The sequence below is a fragment of the Podospora anserina genome, chromosome 7 (genome assembly GCF_000226545.1).
Source record: "Podospora anserina S mat+ genomic DNA chromosome 7, supercontig 2".
NCBI lineage: Eukaryota > Fungi > Ascomycota > Sordariomycetes > Sordariales > Podosporaceae > Podospora > Podospora anserina.
The window spans coordinates 25,374-41,428 of NW_001914842.1; the positions used below are offsets into that span (position 1 = coordinate 25,374).

The following is a 16,055-nucleotide window of genomic DNA, read 5'->3' on the forward strand; positions in this document are numbered from 1 at the left end:
AGTGACTGTTGACAAACCGTCTGAGTTGCGAAAACCTGGTCGAAACGCAAATGTTAAACTAGATTGGTCCTTAGGCGTGTTAGATGTTGTGATGTCTTGTGAGAGCCTGTTTAAGTTTGGCTTGTAGCCGCATCTTATAACCAGCGGCGGCACTGAGGCAGCCCTGCGTGTGTCCCAGGGGTGGACATGCACGATGGCGGTTGAGTGTTGTGCATTTGACGGGTGCCTTGCAGGGGGTTGCTGCTGCGGACAGCCACAAATGCAGTAGCATTTCCTCTATAAGGCTCGGCGGGTGCTTGGTGTGTCGTAGCGCTTATGGTGGGTGCGAGGCGAAGCACTCTCTCTTGAGACGCGAGAGACGCCCATTCAGACACCAAACCCCACAACTCTGGTCTGCGAGCTGCTGCGGCAAGCTCTCGGGTCATTGTTCGGGAACCGGGATGTAAAGACAACGGGCAGCTGAACGAAAACTATGCTCGTCTCCGTAGAGTCGGGTGCCAAAGTGCCTGTCCCAGGCTCAATCGAGAACCTGGCCTGGAGAATGAGCACTGAACAGTTGGCTGTCCCTTACACGCCATACACGACCATCCGGTGTCCTATGTGCATCCAGCATGACGCGGCGTCTCGACTTTGAGGAGGGCGAAGGCGGTGCGGGCTTCCAGAGGAGGTCTCTGAGCTTCAGCATTCTCAACTTGATAGGGCAAGACTCCTCATCGGCCGCAAGAGGTGGCCAGCTTTGGGTTGCCTCGCACAGTCGACGCGACCAAGCGGCACAGCAACCCAACAGTCATCACTAATTCCGTCCTCCTTTACGATGTAACGGCAAGGCCCACTGTTAGTGAAAAGAGCAAGGGCAATCGCAAATGCTATCTTGCCAAGCCTCTCACCAGGAGGACTCCTGTGTATGTCATCATTGACTGGCGCAGCAGAAACTGCCTCAGGCTGTGGCACTTTCTATTCCCCCTAGACATATCCATGTCGAACATAGCAAACGAATTGTTTGTCACAGACCACAGGGTAAACTCGCTGCGTATGACGGTCTCGACCCTGCCTTCCAGGAAGACGTCCCTACGAGAGTGGTGTGCTTGAATGTGTCATGAGAACAGGTAGACACCCCTTTGTGGCAGCTAGAAGATCACAAGGTCCAGCCTTGTCTCACAAACTTGGTCATCTTACTACAGTATTGCCTTCATTACTACAGTCGACCTTCAGCTTCGGAAGAGGTGTGCAGATATGAACGGTTCAAATGTCTTGTAAGGATAAACAACATTTTACCATGTATTTCCAAATCAAACTCACTTTCCACATTGATGAAGAAATAATATCAGATCTCCAACATTAATTCCCAGGCTCCTTGATCCCTCTCCTCTTCAGTGTGTATCGGTAACTGTAATGGCCCTTCACGTCGCTTGCAAACACCCTCATGGCCACCACATCATTGCTATCTTTTCCTCCTTCGACAATCCCGGCCTGCACTGCCAGGTCGGCGTACTTCTTTGCCTTCTTGTCTTCCCCCAAATAATTGTAATTCAAAGCCGCCAGTTCCCAGGCCTCGGCGTACTTGGCCTGCAGCTTCTCCTCCTGCATCAGCTTCACGTAGCGATCAATCAGAGAAACCGTCACCTTTTTGCTGTCGTGGTTCTTGAGTTCTGCCTTTATCGAGTTGATCTCGGCAAGGTTCTTATCCGACTTTTTGAGCTGCGACGGCTTGTTGTTGCCGGTGCAGGCGGCGCAAGGGCACGGCTTGCTGCTGCCCCGAAATCGCTTGACCCAGTCTGATCTCTCCTTGCGAGGCAAGAAGGGGTCAATGTAAGAAATCGAGAGCTCCTCCCCCTCCGCCACCTTGCGAGCCACAGTCGTGCGGTGTTGCAGGTGCTGATCAATGTAGAAGGCGACATTTGGTCGGCAATCGTGTTGGAAAAGGGCGACCTCAGGATAATTGATGTAGTGCTTGGAGCTATGCTCTTGACGGTAGCCAGCTCCGAGGTCCACTTCGAAGGGGTGAGCGTACAAGATCTCCTCGATCGAACGAGGACTCTCGCCGGAGTTGTGCCCAGGGCGGTTGCGTTGCCTGTTGAAGGCGGCTCGGGTGTCATCGGGCAGGTAGTTGATCGCTGCTTCCAGCAAGCGCGTTCGTTCCTTTTTCTTGACAACATCTTCAAAAAGATCTTTGTGCACAAGGAGCACGGGAGACCAGGAGCTGAGTGGCTTTCCACGCCTGATGGACTGCTTTGCCGTCAAGCCCAGGCCTTTTTCCAGAATCTCTGTCTCGGCAAGAAGAGAGCCGTCTTCCCACTTGTTGTCCGCCCTTTCGAGATACGCTTCGATTCGTTCGACCTTGTTGTATTCATCTGGCTTTGTTACTAGGACAAGTCCGCGCCGGTTCGCAATTCGCAGGTTCGTGTAGACGCAGTAAGACCCTTGACAGATGTTGGACTTCCACCACTTGTCAGTTGGTGGCGAAGACAGAACCGGTTCGGTTGCGTTGCCGGTGTACACAGTCCTGTGCTGAATCTCTTCAGATGCAAGGCCGTCTTTCTTGGAGTCTGCCGCGCTGGCAAAGGGGGTTGCTAGGCCGAGGAGCAACACCCTCGCGAGAGTGACATGACGCCACGCCATGTTGTGAAAGACAACAGAACAGCGTGTTGAGGAAGACGCAGGCGAGCTCAGAGTGAGGTTCTAGAAACGTAGCAAACTGGTTGTCGTCAAGGATTGTTTTCTGCTACAAAGAGGCGCGACGTGACCGAGACGATGAGAATCTCGCCACTGGAGGTACTTGTCAGAATATGGAAAGGTCTATCGACGCATTATGTTCGACTTGGTATTGATTCTGGCAACGTGGCCTAGAAGACGATAAGCTGGATGGACAATTAACCGCCTATAATCAAGTAGAGGAGGTTGGCAACAAGACAGGCAATAAAGGCCAACAATTGCTGCCATGACATGGTAGACTGACATTACCGGCAACTGCCTAAATGTCGGCTTGTAACGGTAGCATTTTACCCGGGGGACAACGTGGGAATGGCATTGAGGCCATGTGGCATGTGTGCCGAGGCGGATGGGTTATCTTGGCGTCAACTCTTCGTGTGTAGGTGGCTTCGAGTGTTCGTCGGTGGGTGGCAGGAAGGCGACTTTTCAGTAGCTGTCACGGGGGCATCGCATTTGGCGTTTGCTAGGTGAACTGAGGATATCCGATGTTCAACATACCGGTCTTGGCCTAATTTTCGGGTTAAAACTGTAAGTCATGAGCACCGTTTGCCTTCCTGGCCATCAAGGTGCGAGGATACTGGGCCCACCTGTGCCCAGGCTCACGCGTACTTGAAGTAAATTTCTCCGATCCCAAATTAACACGTAGATAGATATCCTTCGTATCAACAAGTTGGTAATCTCACATAACAGAACGTCTATCTATTTCTGGAATTTTGTTGTCACGGATGGTGGTATGTTTGAAGGACATGTTGCAAGACATCATCGGGACATGGAGGCCAAAGTGAATATTCCCACTGCTGAGGGGAGACGGTAAGGTAACAAGCGTGGAAACGGATCTGATATTTAAAACAAGGCATGTCTCTGCCCAAAGGGAAAGAAACGACACAACGGGGCGAAAGTTGTCTTCAGATGTTGCCGAGAACAACGAATGGTAGCTTCTACTAGCACTTACCTTTATTTTTCGAAACGGGAGCGGATGCCTTGTGCCTTAGCCGTGAAAAATTACCGCACCTTATTGCAGATATTACGCTCAGGAACGGTGGCGCTGGGTCTTACAGGTATTTTTTGAGTTTACTTAGGTAGTTTGATAAAGACGGCCAGAAGATAAAATGTTCAAACAAGCTACCTAGGTAGGTTTACGAAAGCTACGTACCTGATCGGGGACACATTTCATCAATAGAGGGAGAGGCATCAGTCTGAGTAAAATAAGATGTGCATAAATATGGTTTCTAGTCTGTTAGTTTATTCAAAATTGCTACAACTTTCTTATTACTGGCAATGGTCATGGCATCCCACGAGGTTAGTCCGTCTTTGCATAAAATCGACGAATGTCATAGAGAAGATCTGCTCGCACAATCTTGGCCGTTTCGTCCCACCATTCAGCTGGGAGATTCCATTGACACCTGGCCTACTCCCAAGACGACATGTGGTCAAGGACACAGGCGGGACCAATAGAGCGGCATAAACCGGCAGGCTCTATGACCACGGCATCCCAGTTGATTACCGCAGCAAGCTTTTCACCGTCAGATTTATCCAGGACATTACGCTCATGCATATCCCAATGAATCATTCTTGACTTGAAGATCAGAGCAGATACAGAACCAGCCATGGCCTCGATCTCAGCAAACCTCACTAGAAATCTGTTGGCATCAACTGGGCAACCTGGAAGTGAAGACATGATCTGAGAGCCTTGGTGACATTTAGTCCAATCCCTCTGCCTTCTAGTATTGAAGAGAACCTCAACGTAGCTTGGCCAGTCCGAGGAAGGGCTGAACTGTGGAAGTTCGTGACTCACCTTCTCCACACGGGGAGCAAAGAACTCTTGGTCTACCATAGGGCCAACGAAGAAAGGCTGGCTATTCCAATGCCAGTAAAGACTTCCGGATTGAGTGAAGTTACTACTGTTCCACAGTCGATGCCAGCACTCTACGGCTTCTGAGATAAGGGCTTGGTTAGTGTCAAGCCTCTCACCCTGGACAAACTCCTGAATCGTGAATTCAATGCCATAACCGTTCTTCGCAGACGAGTCAAAGAAGTAAACCTGTGGTACTGGAATGTCTTGGCGGCTTGCAAAGAGCATGGCTGCTACTTCAATTTCAGTGCCATAGTACGGAAGCCCATGGCAGACTTGCACGCATAATAACAGTGGCGGGAATGGTAACACCAGGCAAGTGACTGTCTGTCCAAAATTTGCCAGTGCGAATTTTGCAGATGAAGGAAAACTGACCTCTTAGAATCAGTGTCACTCTGAAATCCTCGCGAAGATCAATAAGATTGTCAGTGCGGTAGCGCTCGAGCAGTGTGTCGATTTGCTGCGCGCTGACTGCCGTCTTCCTAGTTGGTTGGGCTGTAGGAGCCTTCCCTTCACGCCGGATGATCCACAAAGCGTGTTAGTTCTGATGAACTATTAGCTCCTCCGGATTAGGCGGTTGGCTACCCTGAAGCCTCTCAGGGAAGAAAGTAGAAGCCATTCTCAAAATTGTGTTTGGAGAATAAATGCGTAATCTGGTAGAAACTGTCTGTGAAAAGTGGGCAGAGGTAATTGTGGAAGATGTGCAGTGTTGAGATATTGAGAAGCTCTATTTATCTACTTATATAGGCATTCGAGATTGGTAGGTATCCTTTGGCAAGCCATAAAAATGGGATTGACAGCATCAGAAGGCACAACTACAGGAAAAACAAGGCCTTGTTCAGACTGGACAATAAGAACGAGACAGCAACAGCGCTTTGCGGCTAAAAGAAGACTATAGCTCTTTATGCACAGCTGAGAACGATCATGAACTCTCTTTTGTGGTGGCATCACTATGCTCTCACTGCAAAGTACCTCGGTGAGGTATAAGAAGGTACTGTAGTATAGTGATACCTGTACTAATATTCTCAATATGTGCTAAAAGTATGGAGCACAATGCAACGTTATAGTAGCTCATTTCATATTCTCTTTACCAAATCAAGTGCTACCCGGTATCTAGGCATCTTACTATATTCCCGACTAGTAAGTACTTGTAACCTAAGCCCCTTAAGCCCGCCAACCTGATGTTTGCAAGTTTTTCCGAGCTGCAACAGCCACTATTCTTTTGTTGATATTTCCCGTTGCACTTGAGCATTGTGATACACTCTTTAACCCAAAAGAAAAGCGACAATGACATAACATCTAGCACCACTAAAGGTCATCCACAGGCGTCTGCAGATATAGCCAATTCAGCTCACTGTCAACCATGTAAAGTGCTCCTGGCCTGTTAGGACCAGTAGCCCATTCTTTCCAGTTCGCAACCACCTCAAAGAAATGCTCAGTGTTTGCTTCTGTCGGGTCCCTGATCACCCTATCCACCAGATCCATAAAGCCCTCGGGTTTCTCTGGCGCATCTCCCAACAACCTGAGAAACCACTTGTGAAACGGGTAAAGCATCTCATTGTGTGCTAAGATGAGCCGACCACCAAACAACACTAGCTTCGAGGCGGCTAGGTTCAACAAGTACGGGTTGTTCTTCTTCCTGCCTTCCGAACAGTACCATCTCCAAATCTGCAGCTGGACCCTGAATCTCATTATGCGATTCTCTTTCCCCTCTGTCTGGTACGATGCAATGTTCTTGATAGCGTTCCGTAGAATATTGGGAGGATCGAAGCGACTGAAGAGGACCTGGGCGCCGTCATATGCCCATCGCGCAGGCTCGCTTCCCTTTTCGGCGGTTTGGTTGATCAGGGACAAGCATGTGTATTTGGCGTCCACGAAGCCGCCCTCGTATGTACACAAATCGGGACTGACCATGGTGAGGTTCCCTGTCTCCAGACGCCGGGCAAAATCATCATCTGAAACGACAATTAAGACGTCGACGTCAGAGTCAGCACGGTCGAAACCGTGGGCTATTGAACCCGTGAGGATCAACCCCATCACTGTAGGGTCCGCCTCGAAGTAGGCGGTTATCTTGGCGATGGATGCTTTGTGATGGTCGTACATGGTTGGGCTTGTCTGCACGGGCAGGTGTTGATGTGTTGAGAGGTGAAGGCGATGCGATGACCGGGCAGCTAAGGGACCGAGGAATTCCAATATCAACACCTGCGGTTTGTCGTCACAGCCATGTCAAATGATACTTTTAGTGGTCTCTTGTTGCATCCAAAGCCCCTAGTCATCGATATTCTCTCCGTGACTGAGGCCGGCATCGGAGAGAGCCCCGCCTGGGGTGAGCAGCTGACGCCTGTTCCGGGTTGCTTGACAGGATAGCAGCCATAGCTCCCAAGAGACCGATCCGGAAGCGCCCCAATTAAAAACCCAACTGAGTATCCCAGTCAACTGCCGAGAAACTAACAAACCGAGTGCTTTCCTGAATGTGGTAAAGCCAAGTATCACTGATCGGACGGTCGGGCTGCTAGCCCGATGAGATGTACAATGCCAACTCCTGATGTTGTGAACATGGCAAAGGTCTTGATTTCGTAGATAAAACGTCAGCCATGGAACTCAGATTCAGATGTTTGTATTCTGTCGTGAGAATCAAGGCCCGTTAGCACCAATCTCCGTGAAGTCAAGGAAGGTAGGGACTTCAGACAACTCACAGTAATCTTTTGCCACAACCTGCCACTCCCTTGTATACGGACTGTACTCTAGCAAGTAAAGACGCTCAGAGCATTGGGTTGAGTGCACAATCTCAACGTTAGGCTCCAGGTAATTTCCCATGAATTCCAGCTCGAGTTTCAATCGAAGCTCTTCCTGTCCATCCATGCGGAAACTCAGCGTAAAGGGCTCTGTCACTGCGGGTCGTCTGCTGCCCTCCAACCTGACGCTTTTGAGAAAAGTGCTTGGGGTTCCGTCCACGTCAACTCCTTGCAGGATGACTTGGTTTCTATCCCTCTCCCCCATTACCACCTTCACTGTCAGTTGCCTCCTTAGCACGAACTGGGGGATTTCTAGACATAGATGACCCATTACAGCAATCATGAGATCATCGGTCCTCGCAAAAACCCTCATGCTTTCCCCGTCCACAAGATGATCCAGCGGTGTGCTTTGCAGGTTGCAGATTCCCAGCTTCCCCCTTTTGCTCTTGCCTGCGATCTCAGGGATGGTACAAGCGGGAGGCACCGTCAAGCTTGATCCGAGGACTAGACAGAAATCGGCCTTCTTGCCATGTTCTCTCGCCAGCTTCAAAGGTTGCTCAAATAAACACTCGCCAAAGTTGATGATGGTGTCAAGAAGAACACCATTGCAGCCCGGCATGCTGCACTTGCGGCCAGTGCGGTGGTCTGTGACTGTCTTGGTGTAAGGTGCAACAGCCCGAAAGTCTCGAATGTATTCCTTTCCACAGTCACGACAGTACTCCCTATTACTGTTCCCATGCAGCTCCGAGATCATCTCAGGCGCGATACCACTTTTACGATGCAGCCCATCACAGTTCTGGCTCACAAGGTACTTGAGAAGTCCCCTGTTTTGAAGCTTGACAAGTGCCATGTGTGTCGGAGTGGGGATGGCTTGCAGCGTGCTAGTGGCCTTGGACGGCGCGTCGCGTTTCTGCTTTCGCAAAGTCCACACGCCATCTGGACCACGAAAGTCGGGAATCCCTGGGATTTGATCATGTCAGAATGTGTCTCGAAACACGAAGTAAACGGGGCGGCAATTACCTGCAGAAGTCGAGACGCCCGCACCGGTGAAGACAATAAAATGCTTGCTGTGCTTGATCAGGTTGGCAATGTCTTTGGCCTTGAGCGAAATCGCCCGGTCCGTTTCGAATCGTTCGGCTTCGGCCACTTTGGGAGCTGAATTTGCCATGATGGATGTGCAAGACTGTCAAGAGTCAGAAACCAGAGTTTGGTGTTCTGGACGTGTCAGAAAAAACTGAACGTGAGATGGTGTTGGTTGCCTGGAGGGGTTGTTTTCTCAAGACTGCCAAGGAAGTCTTGGAATCACCAAGCAACCAACGCCAGTGTCTCATTGGACGGGCAGAGAGCACAAGCCAAACAGTGTCAGATTTATTCACACCCTACATATTATGGTACAGCTACATGTATGGTGTTCAAGTCTTGGAGTAATGGCGGCAGCCCGCAGAATGCCTTGTGGCAGTTTTGGACACCCACTCAGCGTGCGACGGTTAGAGTTCCCGTACTGCACTTCCCTCGGACACGCCCAGGGAAGGTAATGGCGGCGTTACCCTGTGTTCTAGCCCAGGGGCTGTCACCACATGACGGTTAAAACTCGCGATTGGGCAATCCTCCCTGCGATACAAATCCGCGCTGGAAGTCTCGATACTTCTTATTGACCACCTTGATCAAGTTTTCATCCTTCCATGTCTTGGCCAAAGTCTCCAGCTCCTTAACCTGCTTGGCACTCTTCTCAAAAACGTCAATCGCGGCGGCCAGTTCGGAAGTGTCGAGGGTCTCATCCCCGATCAAGTCTCTCAAATCCTCATAATACCCTCTTAGCTCTTCGGTATAGTTGGGGAGATCGAAGGGCAAGATTTCATCATCCGCAATGTGCACGCGCGAGCAAGCTCAGATACTGACCCATGGCAGCATGCACCTTGAATCCCGGGTCTCCAAATTTGGACATCCAGTTGTAAGAGTCGTAGTTGCTGTGGTAATGCCAGATGGGATCTCCAGCACCGCCGCTTGAGCCAACATCCAATGCGCTTACACCTCTATGCAGAAAGGTAGTGTAGTCGCTGCCGCTTCCCAGGACGCCAACGTGACGGCCGGATCCCGTGCTCGACTCTCTCTGCCAGGCGTCATAGAGGGAAATGTTGAAGCCACCCGCATTGGGGTGAACGACCTTCTTCATGATTTCTGTTCCAATGGTGTGAAGTTCTGGCGTCGCATCCAGACTGGGCCTCGGCCCGCTCACGGCAACATCGATGTTGAGGTATGCCACCGCAGTTTCCGTGAGCCAGTTGACGTGCTCCTCCACCCATTCTGTCGACCCAACAAGACCGTACTCTTCCGCGTCCCACGACGCCAGAACAATATTTCGGCGCGGCTTCCACCCCGTGGCAGTAAGCTTGGCAAATGCTCTGGCCAACTCTGCGAGTATGGCGGAACCCGAGTTAGGGTCTCCCGTACCACCAATCATCCAGGTATCCCGGTGGTTGCCAATTACCAGAGTCTCATCTGGATTCGTCCCATTGATGTAGCCAATCACATTCCAGATTGGCGTGATTTTGCCCTCCATGAGATTCTCAAGGGACAGCGTCACACCAGGTGCAGGTCCAGTGCGGTATTCGGCGTCCAGTGCACCCATCCAAGCGGTGCGGTTGACTTGGCTTGCCTCCAAACCATGGCCGTCGAGAGCTTGCAGCAGTGGGAGGACAGCAGCATAGGATATGGGCAGAGAGGGAATCTGGGGAGTGACGGAGGATGTGTCTGCACGTGGTGCTCCCTCAACAGAGGGATAGCCCGGAGTGGTTGGGTCGCCAGGATAGGTGGAGAGAAAGAGAACTGACCCTTTCTGCACAGCGTCAGGGTGTCTGGCGGGTCCATGGGGGTACGCTTCATAGCCGTTGGCAACGGTGACGTTTCCGTCATCACCAGGATCGGTGAAAATGATGGCACCGATCATGCCGTGGTCCTGCGCATTCTTGACCTTCAAACCCCGAAAGATGGAGCCGTATCTGATTAATGCGATCTTGCCCTCCAGCTCAACCCCCAGTTCCACGAGGCGAGTAAAGTCGGCGTGCGTTCCCCGTCTGCCACAGCTTTTAGCACACCTGAGCAAGCAGAAGTGGAGATGTCAGACTTACCCAACATAAACATATTCGGCAGTGGCGTTACCGGAGGCTGAGTATCCATGGAAGTTCGAGATTGCATCCTCCCGTCCCGTCACTGGGTCCTCTGCCAGGGCGGGCTCTTGGACGTGGACTTCCGCTCTTGTCCCGTTGCTGTAAGCGATGGCCAGAGACTGGCGTACTGGGTAGCTGAGATACACATGATACTCTTTCAACGCAGACGTGAAGTTGTTCTCTGCCCAACGGTCTCTGGTCCACTCGGCGGCCTCACGCCCCAAACCAGCCAACTTGACTTGATTGCCGTAATATTTCGCCCAGTCATCGATGCTGTTGGCATCAAAAGAGTTGGACAAGATCGTCTCTTGCTCAGTCAAGACAGGTGGCCACACCGCTTGTCTTCGCAGTATGGGTTTGCGATGGGTGTGGACATGCTCCGAGTTGAACTCGCGAAGGCAGGCGGATGCCAACGACGAGAACGAGAGAGCGAACCCGACCGTGAAGTGATATTTGACCAGCATCATGACAGAGCGACTGCGGAACAAGACCCAAGTCCAGGGCGGTGGGAGAAGCCAGTCATGATATATCGCCGGATGCCTCCCAACAGAGCTGCAGCATTGCATGCCAGTTACCGCGAGACGTGATGTATTGCATGTTGTCGAAATCAACTATCCCAGACTTGGTCCTTGTCACCGTTGGTGAGTTAATCTGAGTGGACGGACCGGACTCTTGTGATGCTGCAAGACGCAGCTACAAGCCAGCTTCCAGTCTGGGGCAAGATGACGAATGATGCCATGGCGTGGGCTGCCATGATCAAGATGAACTATTCCTTGGACCTTCCTATTGCGGCGTTCCAGCCAACCGGATCAGAGGGGAAGTAGAGGAGAACAGTCCAACCAACAGCTTCTGTGGTCGCTGGTTGATAAACAATGGACGTAGCATTCTTACCCCGCTGCGATCTTGGGTTGCACGCAATGCGTCATCCCAATGTCGAGAGGCACGGCACGTGCTTGTGCACGCACATATGTCATCACGTCATCCATCGTTTTTGGAGGTAGCAAATAGCAAGCCAAGTCTCAGTTTTATTGTTAAGCTACTTTTGGAGTTGCAGTCGTTGCACATTTCCGTACACGAGAAATCACTTGATGACAAGGGGGCATACTTGATTCCACCAACGTCCTCGATAGCTGAAGTTTTAAAGATGGGATTCATCGCAACTTCGGCATGCTTTTGTGGTCCATTGGCAAAGAGAATGCTGGTTAAGATCTGGTTATCCAGCAAGGCTCTGGAACTAGGATGGCAAGTACCTGATTCTCTGACAATTCAGCGTGCCTATCATAAAAACAAGACATGATGCATTTGGAGATATTTCAATACCTCAAATGATATATAAAATGGCCAAACAAGAAGAACGCTCACATCCTTCTACGTACTGGAAATACATCACCGATAGGGGATACATCTGGACAATTGTGGCATTGGGCTTCATCACTCAATGTCTGCCACCACATAATGCACAAAGAAGCCAGAATACCAGCTTTGAATCAATGTAAACGTAACTCTAACAATAGTGTGGTCAAATTGTGGTTGGCTCAGGTAGCGCATAGGATGCCAAGCTCAATAAATGCAAGCCACAACTCAACGCACAAATGGAAAAGGGAAAAATAAGCGCGATGAGCTCAAGTGAAACCGAACTTTAAATTTGGAATGGCACTTTCCAATGAAGCTTCAGGGGAGACAAATGTTCAATAAATGTCTGATTGTCAACGAATTCAGATACGAAAGGTATGTGAGGACAGACAGTTCCAGTCCGCCTCCTGGTGCCACCCCGAATATCAGCGACCCGTCATCATGTTTTTGTTTACTTGGAAGGCTATCCTCGCAAAGATTCTGGTGTTTGGATCGTTTCTTTCAATCGCCTCGGCATTCCCTCTCGACATTCGAAACGATGGACCTCGGGGAGACTTTGATCCCCAAATTGAGCAGCTCTTTGACCAGTACAACGTCCCGTATGGCGTTCTCGGTGCCATTTCCCACATCATTATGGTGTACACTCTAGTCTGTCACCTTTTTGGCCGCATACCCTTGATGCCGTGGAAGTACCTCAGTCAACACCTCATCGATGTCATTATCACCAGCTGCATGGCAATCGTGACAGTCACTCTCGCCGCTCTCAACGCGTCCGAAGTTCGAGAATCGCGTGCGTTGGTGATGCTGTTAGCCATGCACATAATATTTGGCTTGGTCATGGACGCAGTTATAATTCAGCGATATTTTAATAGAGAAAGGAGGGGTCTGATGGTTCAATTGGCTGGCTGGGTTTGCGTTCTGTGCGTTGCTGGTTTGTTGTCGAGTCAAATGCTTGCTCATATGACGGGTGGGCTTCCCTTTCCTTGTTGCCCTTTTGATGGTTCATTCGCTAATGAATAATATCAGGTAGCAAGCGCATTGATGATTCCGAATGGCAGTGGTCTGATCCTGGCATCATCATTATCGCCGTGATGGGAATCGGAGGAGGTGTGATTGCTGTCGTCTCGTTCTTTTTAATGTGTCGCAGCAGCACACCTAAGACGGGAGGGATAAAACCATTCAGCGTCTACGTCTTTTTCTTCGCCGGTCTGGTGTGCGCGTTGGGGTGGTTTTGGCTTGCTGACTATGGGCCCGTGATCGTCACTGGCAACACACTGGGCCAACCTCGCCAAGGCAAAAACGCGCTGTTTTGGGTCTACTTTGTGTTTCAATGGGTTCCCCTTTTCACCATCTGAACTTCTTGCAGGAATCGTTTACGAAGTTGTCATGGTGGTATTTCTGGAAGCAAAAGGGGAAGAAGGGATGAAACGGCCCCGCAAAAGTTTGAGGTCATCGCCAAAACCCCTGAACCGACCCCTGTCTGGGGCTCAGAGTACAGCGCTAGACTTGTTGGAGACTGCTCCGGTGGCATTGGCGCGTGAGCCAGAGTTTGGATTCTCGTCGTTGGGTTGATGGCTCCACCGAGACACAGGGTTCGGATTGTATTTAGGATGCTTGATCTGCCCCGGTTGTAGATCTGATCCTCACTGTGGCTGGCTGCATCGTTCTTTTTGACTCGATTTTTTTGTTTGTTTCTTCAAAATCCCGGCGCTTGCGTCCTATTCAATTTGTTTGTTGTATTTGTTTACTTTGCAACTTCTCACTTTCATCAACACCGAATCGCAACAATGAGATTCTTCGGTCTTCTTGCTATTGGAGCTGGGCTTGTCTCTGCCGGTACGTTGAAGATGGATTGCATCTGAAAAAGCCCCTTAGCTAACACAGTAACAAACAGCTCCCATCGTCTCCGATCTTGCCATTCCAGCGGCTTCCGAGCTCAGCTCTAGACAAGCTGGCAGTGCTTGTTTTATAATCGGCAACACCGTTCTCCCCAAGGAAACATCAGACTTTGTCAACCAGCTCCGTCCACGCATCACCTGCAACAATAGCCGCCGAACATTATCCAACGTCCCCGATGTAACCTCTGATGGCGTCTCCTTCTCTTCCATCAACTTTGCCACCTCTTCCCAAGCCCCATTGCAGTTTGCCCTGAGCAGATTCGCGACTCCGACACCACTTCGTTCCGCCAACCTCGCACAATTCCAGCGACAGTTGGACGTCTACATCGCCACCGAAGCTGGCATCAGAAGCGTCAACGGGAATTTGGCGATCAAAGTCCCCAAGTTCTTTCTTCAATTCCAAATCTCGAGAATCCAGACTGCCCAGGGCAATCCTCCGCGGGCTGCAGGCCTGCAGGTCAACCATTTGTTGGAGAAGGTTTTGAAGAACTCGCCTAGGGAGTCTCAACTGCACGAACAGGTCCGCGCTTTGGCCAGAACCTTGGCCTAGGCCAGCCACCACGGAGATGGAAGGCCGATGGCATGATCAGACAAATTTAGTGAGGTACAAGATGTCGTCTGCGTTTGTGGATAGGTAATCTACATAAGCATCCGTAGAACAAGGGAGGACTGATAATCTACTGCACTGGAACCATCAACCGATCCACATCTGGTCCCCAGCCATTCCCAAATCCCTCAATGACAATTGTGTTACTCGAACCGCGTCTCAAGTTGGCGTGAAGGGTACTAGAAGCCGGGTCTCCCTTTGCTGGTAGGAAGGCAATCTTTCTCCCCCCGTCGCCATTAACCCGAACGTTGGCATACCGCGGGCTGCTGTCTCCGTTGAGGAACTTGATCCGAATTGTAGTCAAGCCGTCGATGTCGCTGCGAATGTTGTTGAATGTGACGCTACCCCGGTCTGGGCCGCCAATGTATCCAGCCGTCACTTTGCCAGAACAGGTCGAGCAATCTACATTCCTTGCTTTTCCGCCATACACTGCCTTTTCTCCTTCGTATGATGTTTCTGCAGGAGGATTTTGCCATGCGGAGAATCCAGGTGATCCGGGGACCCAGCTAACAAAGTTCTTCATGGTAACGGTAGTTCCACTGATACTCAGTGGGAGCCAGATATACGTGCTCGCCATCAAGTTGTCTTTCATCCACCGATCGCCGAGGTAGATGGCACTAGACTCGCTTGTCTTGAGAATGTATGTCGTCTGGGAGTTGTAGGTCTTGGATCCGCTATCGGCAAACTTTCTCCACGCAGACCAGCCGCCAGACAGAGAGGTGGAGGTGGTGTACTGGTTCTCATTGGCGTCCCATCCCGTCATCATTGAAGCAAACATGAAGTAGGTTCGTCCAAGTTTGATCATGGCAGGAGCTTCCACGCGATTTCCACCCTCCAGGCGCCAGGAAAATACGTCCGTCGTGGGAGTAAGATAGTCATCGGAAAGTGCGACGATTCGAAGTCCATGTTTCCTCTGTGTTGGTCTGAGTAAGCTGCTGCATGAGAGGCCTGGGAGGACGAACTCACATCTTCGGTTAACAGGTACCCTTTGCCATCGTCATCCTTGAAAAGACCCATGTCTCTGCTTTCTCGTCCAAGTGGTTGGAAACTCCTGATATATTGGTACCTCCCACAGACCGAGTCTCCAGTGGCAACGGCGACTCTGGCTTCACCGTAATTGCTGCTGTCCATGTGCATCCAGAGCACATACTTTCGAGTGCGGTCATTGTAGACTACCTTTGGTCTTTCGACAACACGATTTGGACCGAGGTCACCGGATGCTTGACGTGTCAGAAGAGCACCGACGAGCGTCCATTGCACCAGGTCAGTGGAGGAGTAGCAGTTGACGTTGGAGAATGAGTGTCCCCCGCTCTTGTCCTCTCCAATCATGTAGTATGTGCCATTGTCAACAATGAGACCAGCCCCGTGAGCTTGAAGATGCTCGCCATTTGGTGTAGTCCATGTGCCACCCGGAACAATCTGCAACGAGGCCGAGGCGAGAGACGCAATCGTCGCGCCCAAAGAAAGAAGTAGGAGACGCATGACGGACTAGCAAGAATGAATGGATAAGCAACAAAAGACTTGGACGTACAAGCGGCTTATGTGCAAACTGCCGGCAGTCAAGCAAGGTCGCAATGGGGTCCATTATGATCGACGGAGCATGGTAGCACTATGCGGGGAAGAGCTGCAGTTTTGGTATTGGTGGGAAAAATATGTTTTATTTCGGCATGATCAAGATGAACATATCCGGGACAATAGGTCTGCTGCTAGGATTAATGGATGGACGATCTGGGA

General features: G+C 50.7%; 5 protein-coding genes across 5 annotated transcripts; 1 reads left to right on the plus strand and 4 right to left on the minus strand.

Annotated features, from left to right (window-relative positions):
* Positions 1-1,338: 1,338 nt before the first annotated feature.
* On the minus strand, positions 1,339-2,619 carry PODANS_0_1420 (uncharacterized protein; the record flags this gene model as incomplete). Its single annotated transcript, XM_001904524.1, has 1 exon — positions 1,339-2,619. One exon carries the CDS (start codon positions 2,617-2,619, stop codon positions 1,339-1,341), a length of 1,281 nt encoding a protein of 426 aa, XP_001904559.1.
* A 4,576-nt stretch (positions 2,620-7,195) lies between these two features.
* Positions 7,196-8,464, minus strand: PODANS_0_1430 (uncharacterized protein; the record flags this gene model as incomplete). Its single annotated transcript, XM_001904525.1, has 2 exons — positions 7,196-8,256; positions 8,317-8,464. The coding sequence occupies 2 exons, from the start codon at positions 8,462-8,464 to the stop codon at positions 7,196-7,198; spliced, it is 1,209 nt and encodes a 402-aa protein (XP_001904560.1).
* Positions 8,465-9,154: 690 nt separating this feature from the next.
* Positions 9,155-11,029, minus strand: PODANS_0_1440 (uncharacterized protein; the record flags this gene model as incomplete). Its single annotated transcript, XM_001904526.1, has 2 exons — positions 9,155-10,370; positions 10,425-11,029. 2 exons carry the CDS (start codon positions 11,027-11,029, stop codon positions 9,155-9,157), a joined length of 1,821 nt encoding a protein of 606 aa, XP_001904561.1.
* Positions 11,030-13,603: 2,574 nt separating this feature from the next.
* Positions 13,604-14,264, plus strand: PODANS_0_1450 (uncharacterized protein; the record flags this gene model as incomplete). The annotated part of the gene is made up of 2 exons (XM_001904527.1): positions 13,604-13,652; positions 13,711-14,264. The coding sequence occupies 2 exons, from the start codon at positions 13,604-13,606 to the stop codon at positions 14,262-14,264; spliced, it is 603 nt and encodes a 200-aa protein (XP_001904562.1).
* Positions 14,265-14,391: 127 nt separating this feature from the next.
* Positions 14,392-15,803, minus strand: PODANS_0_1460 (uncharacterized protein; the record flags this gene model as incomplete). Its single annotated transcript, XM_001904528.1, has 2 exons — positions 14,392-15,234; positions 15,288-15,803. The coding sequence occupies 2 exons, from the start codon at positions 15,801-15,803 to the stop codon at positions 14,392-14,394; spliced, it is 1,359 nt and encodes a 452-aa protein (XP_001904563.1).
* Between the last annotated feature and the right edge of the window lie 252 nt (positions 15,804-16,055).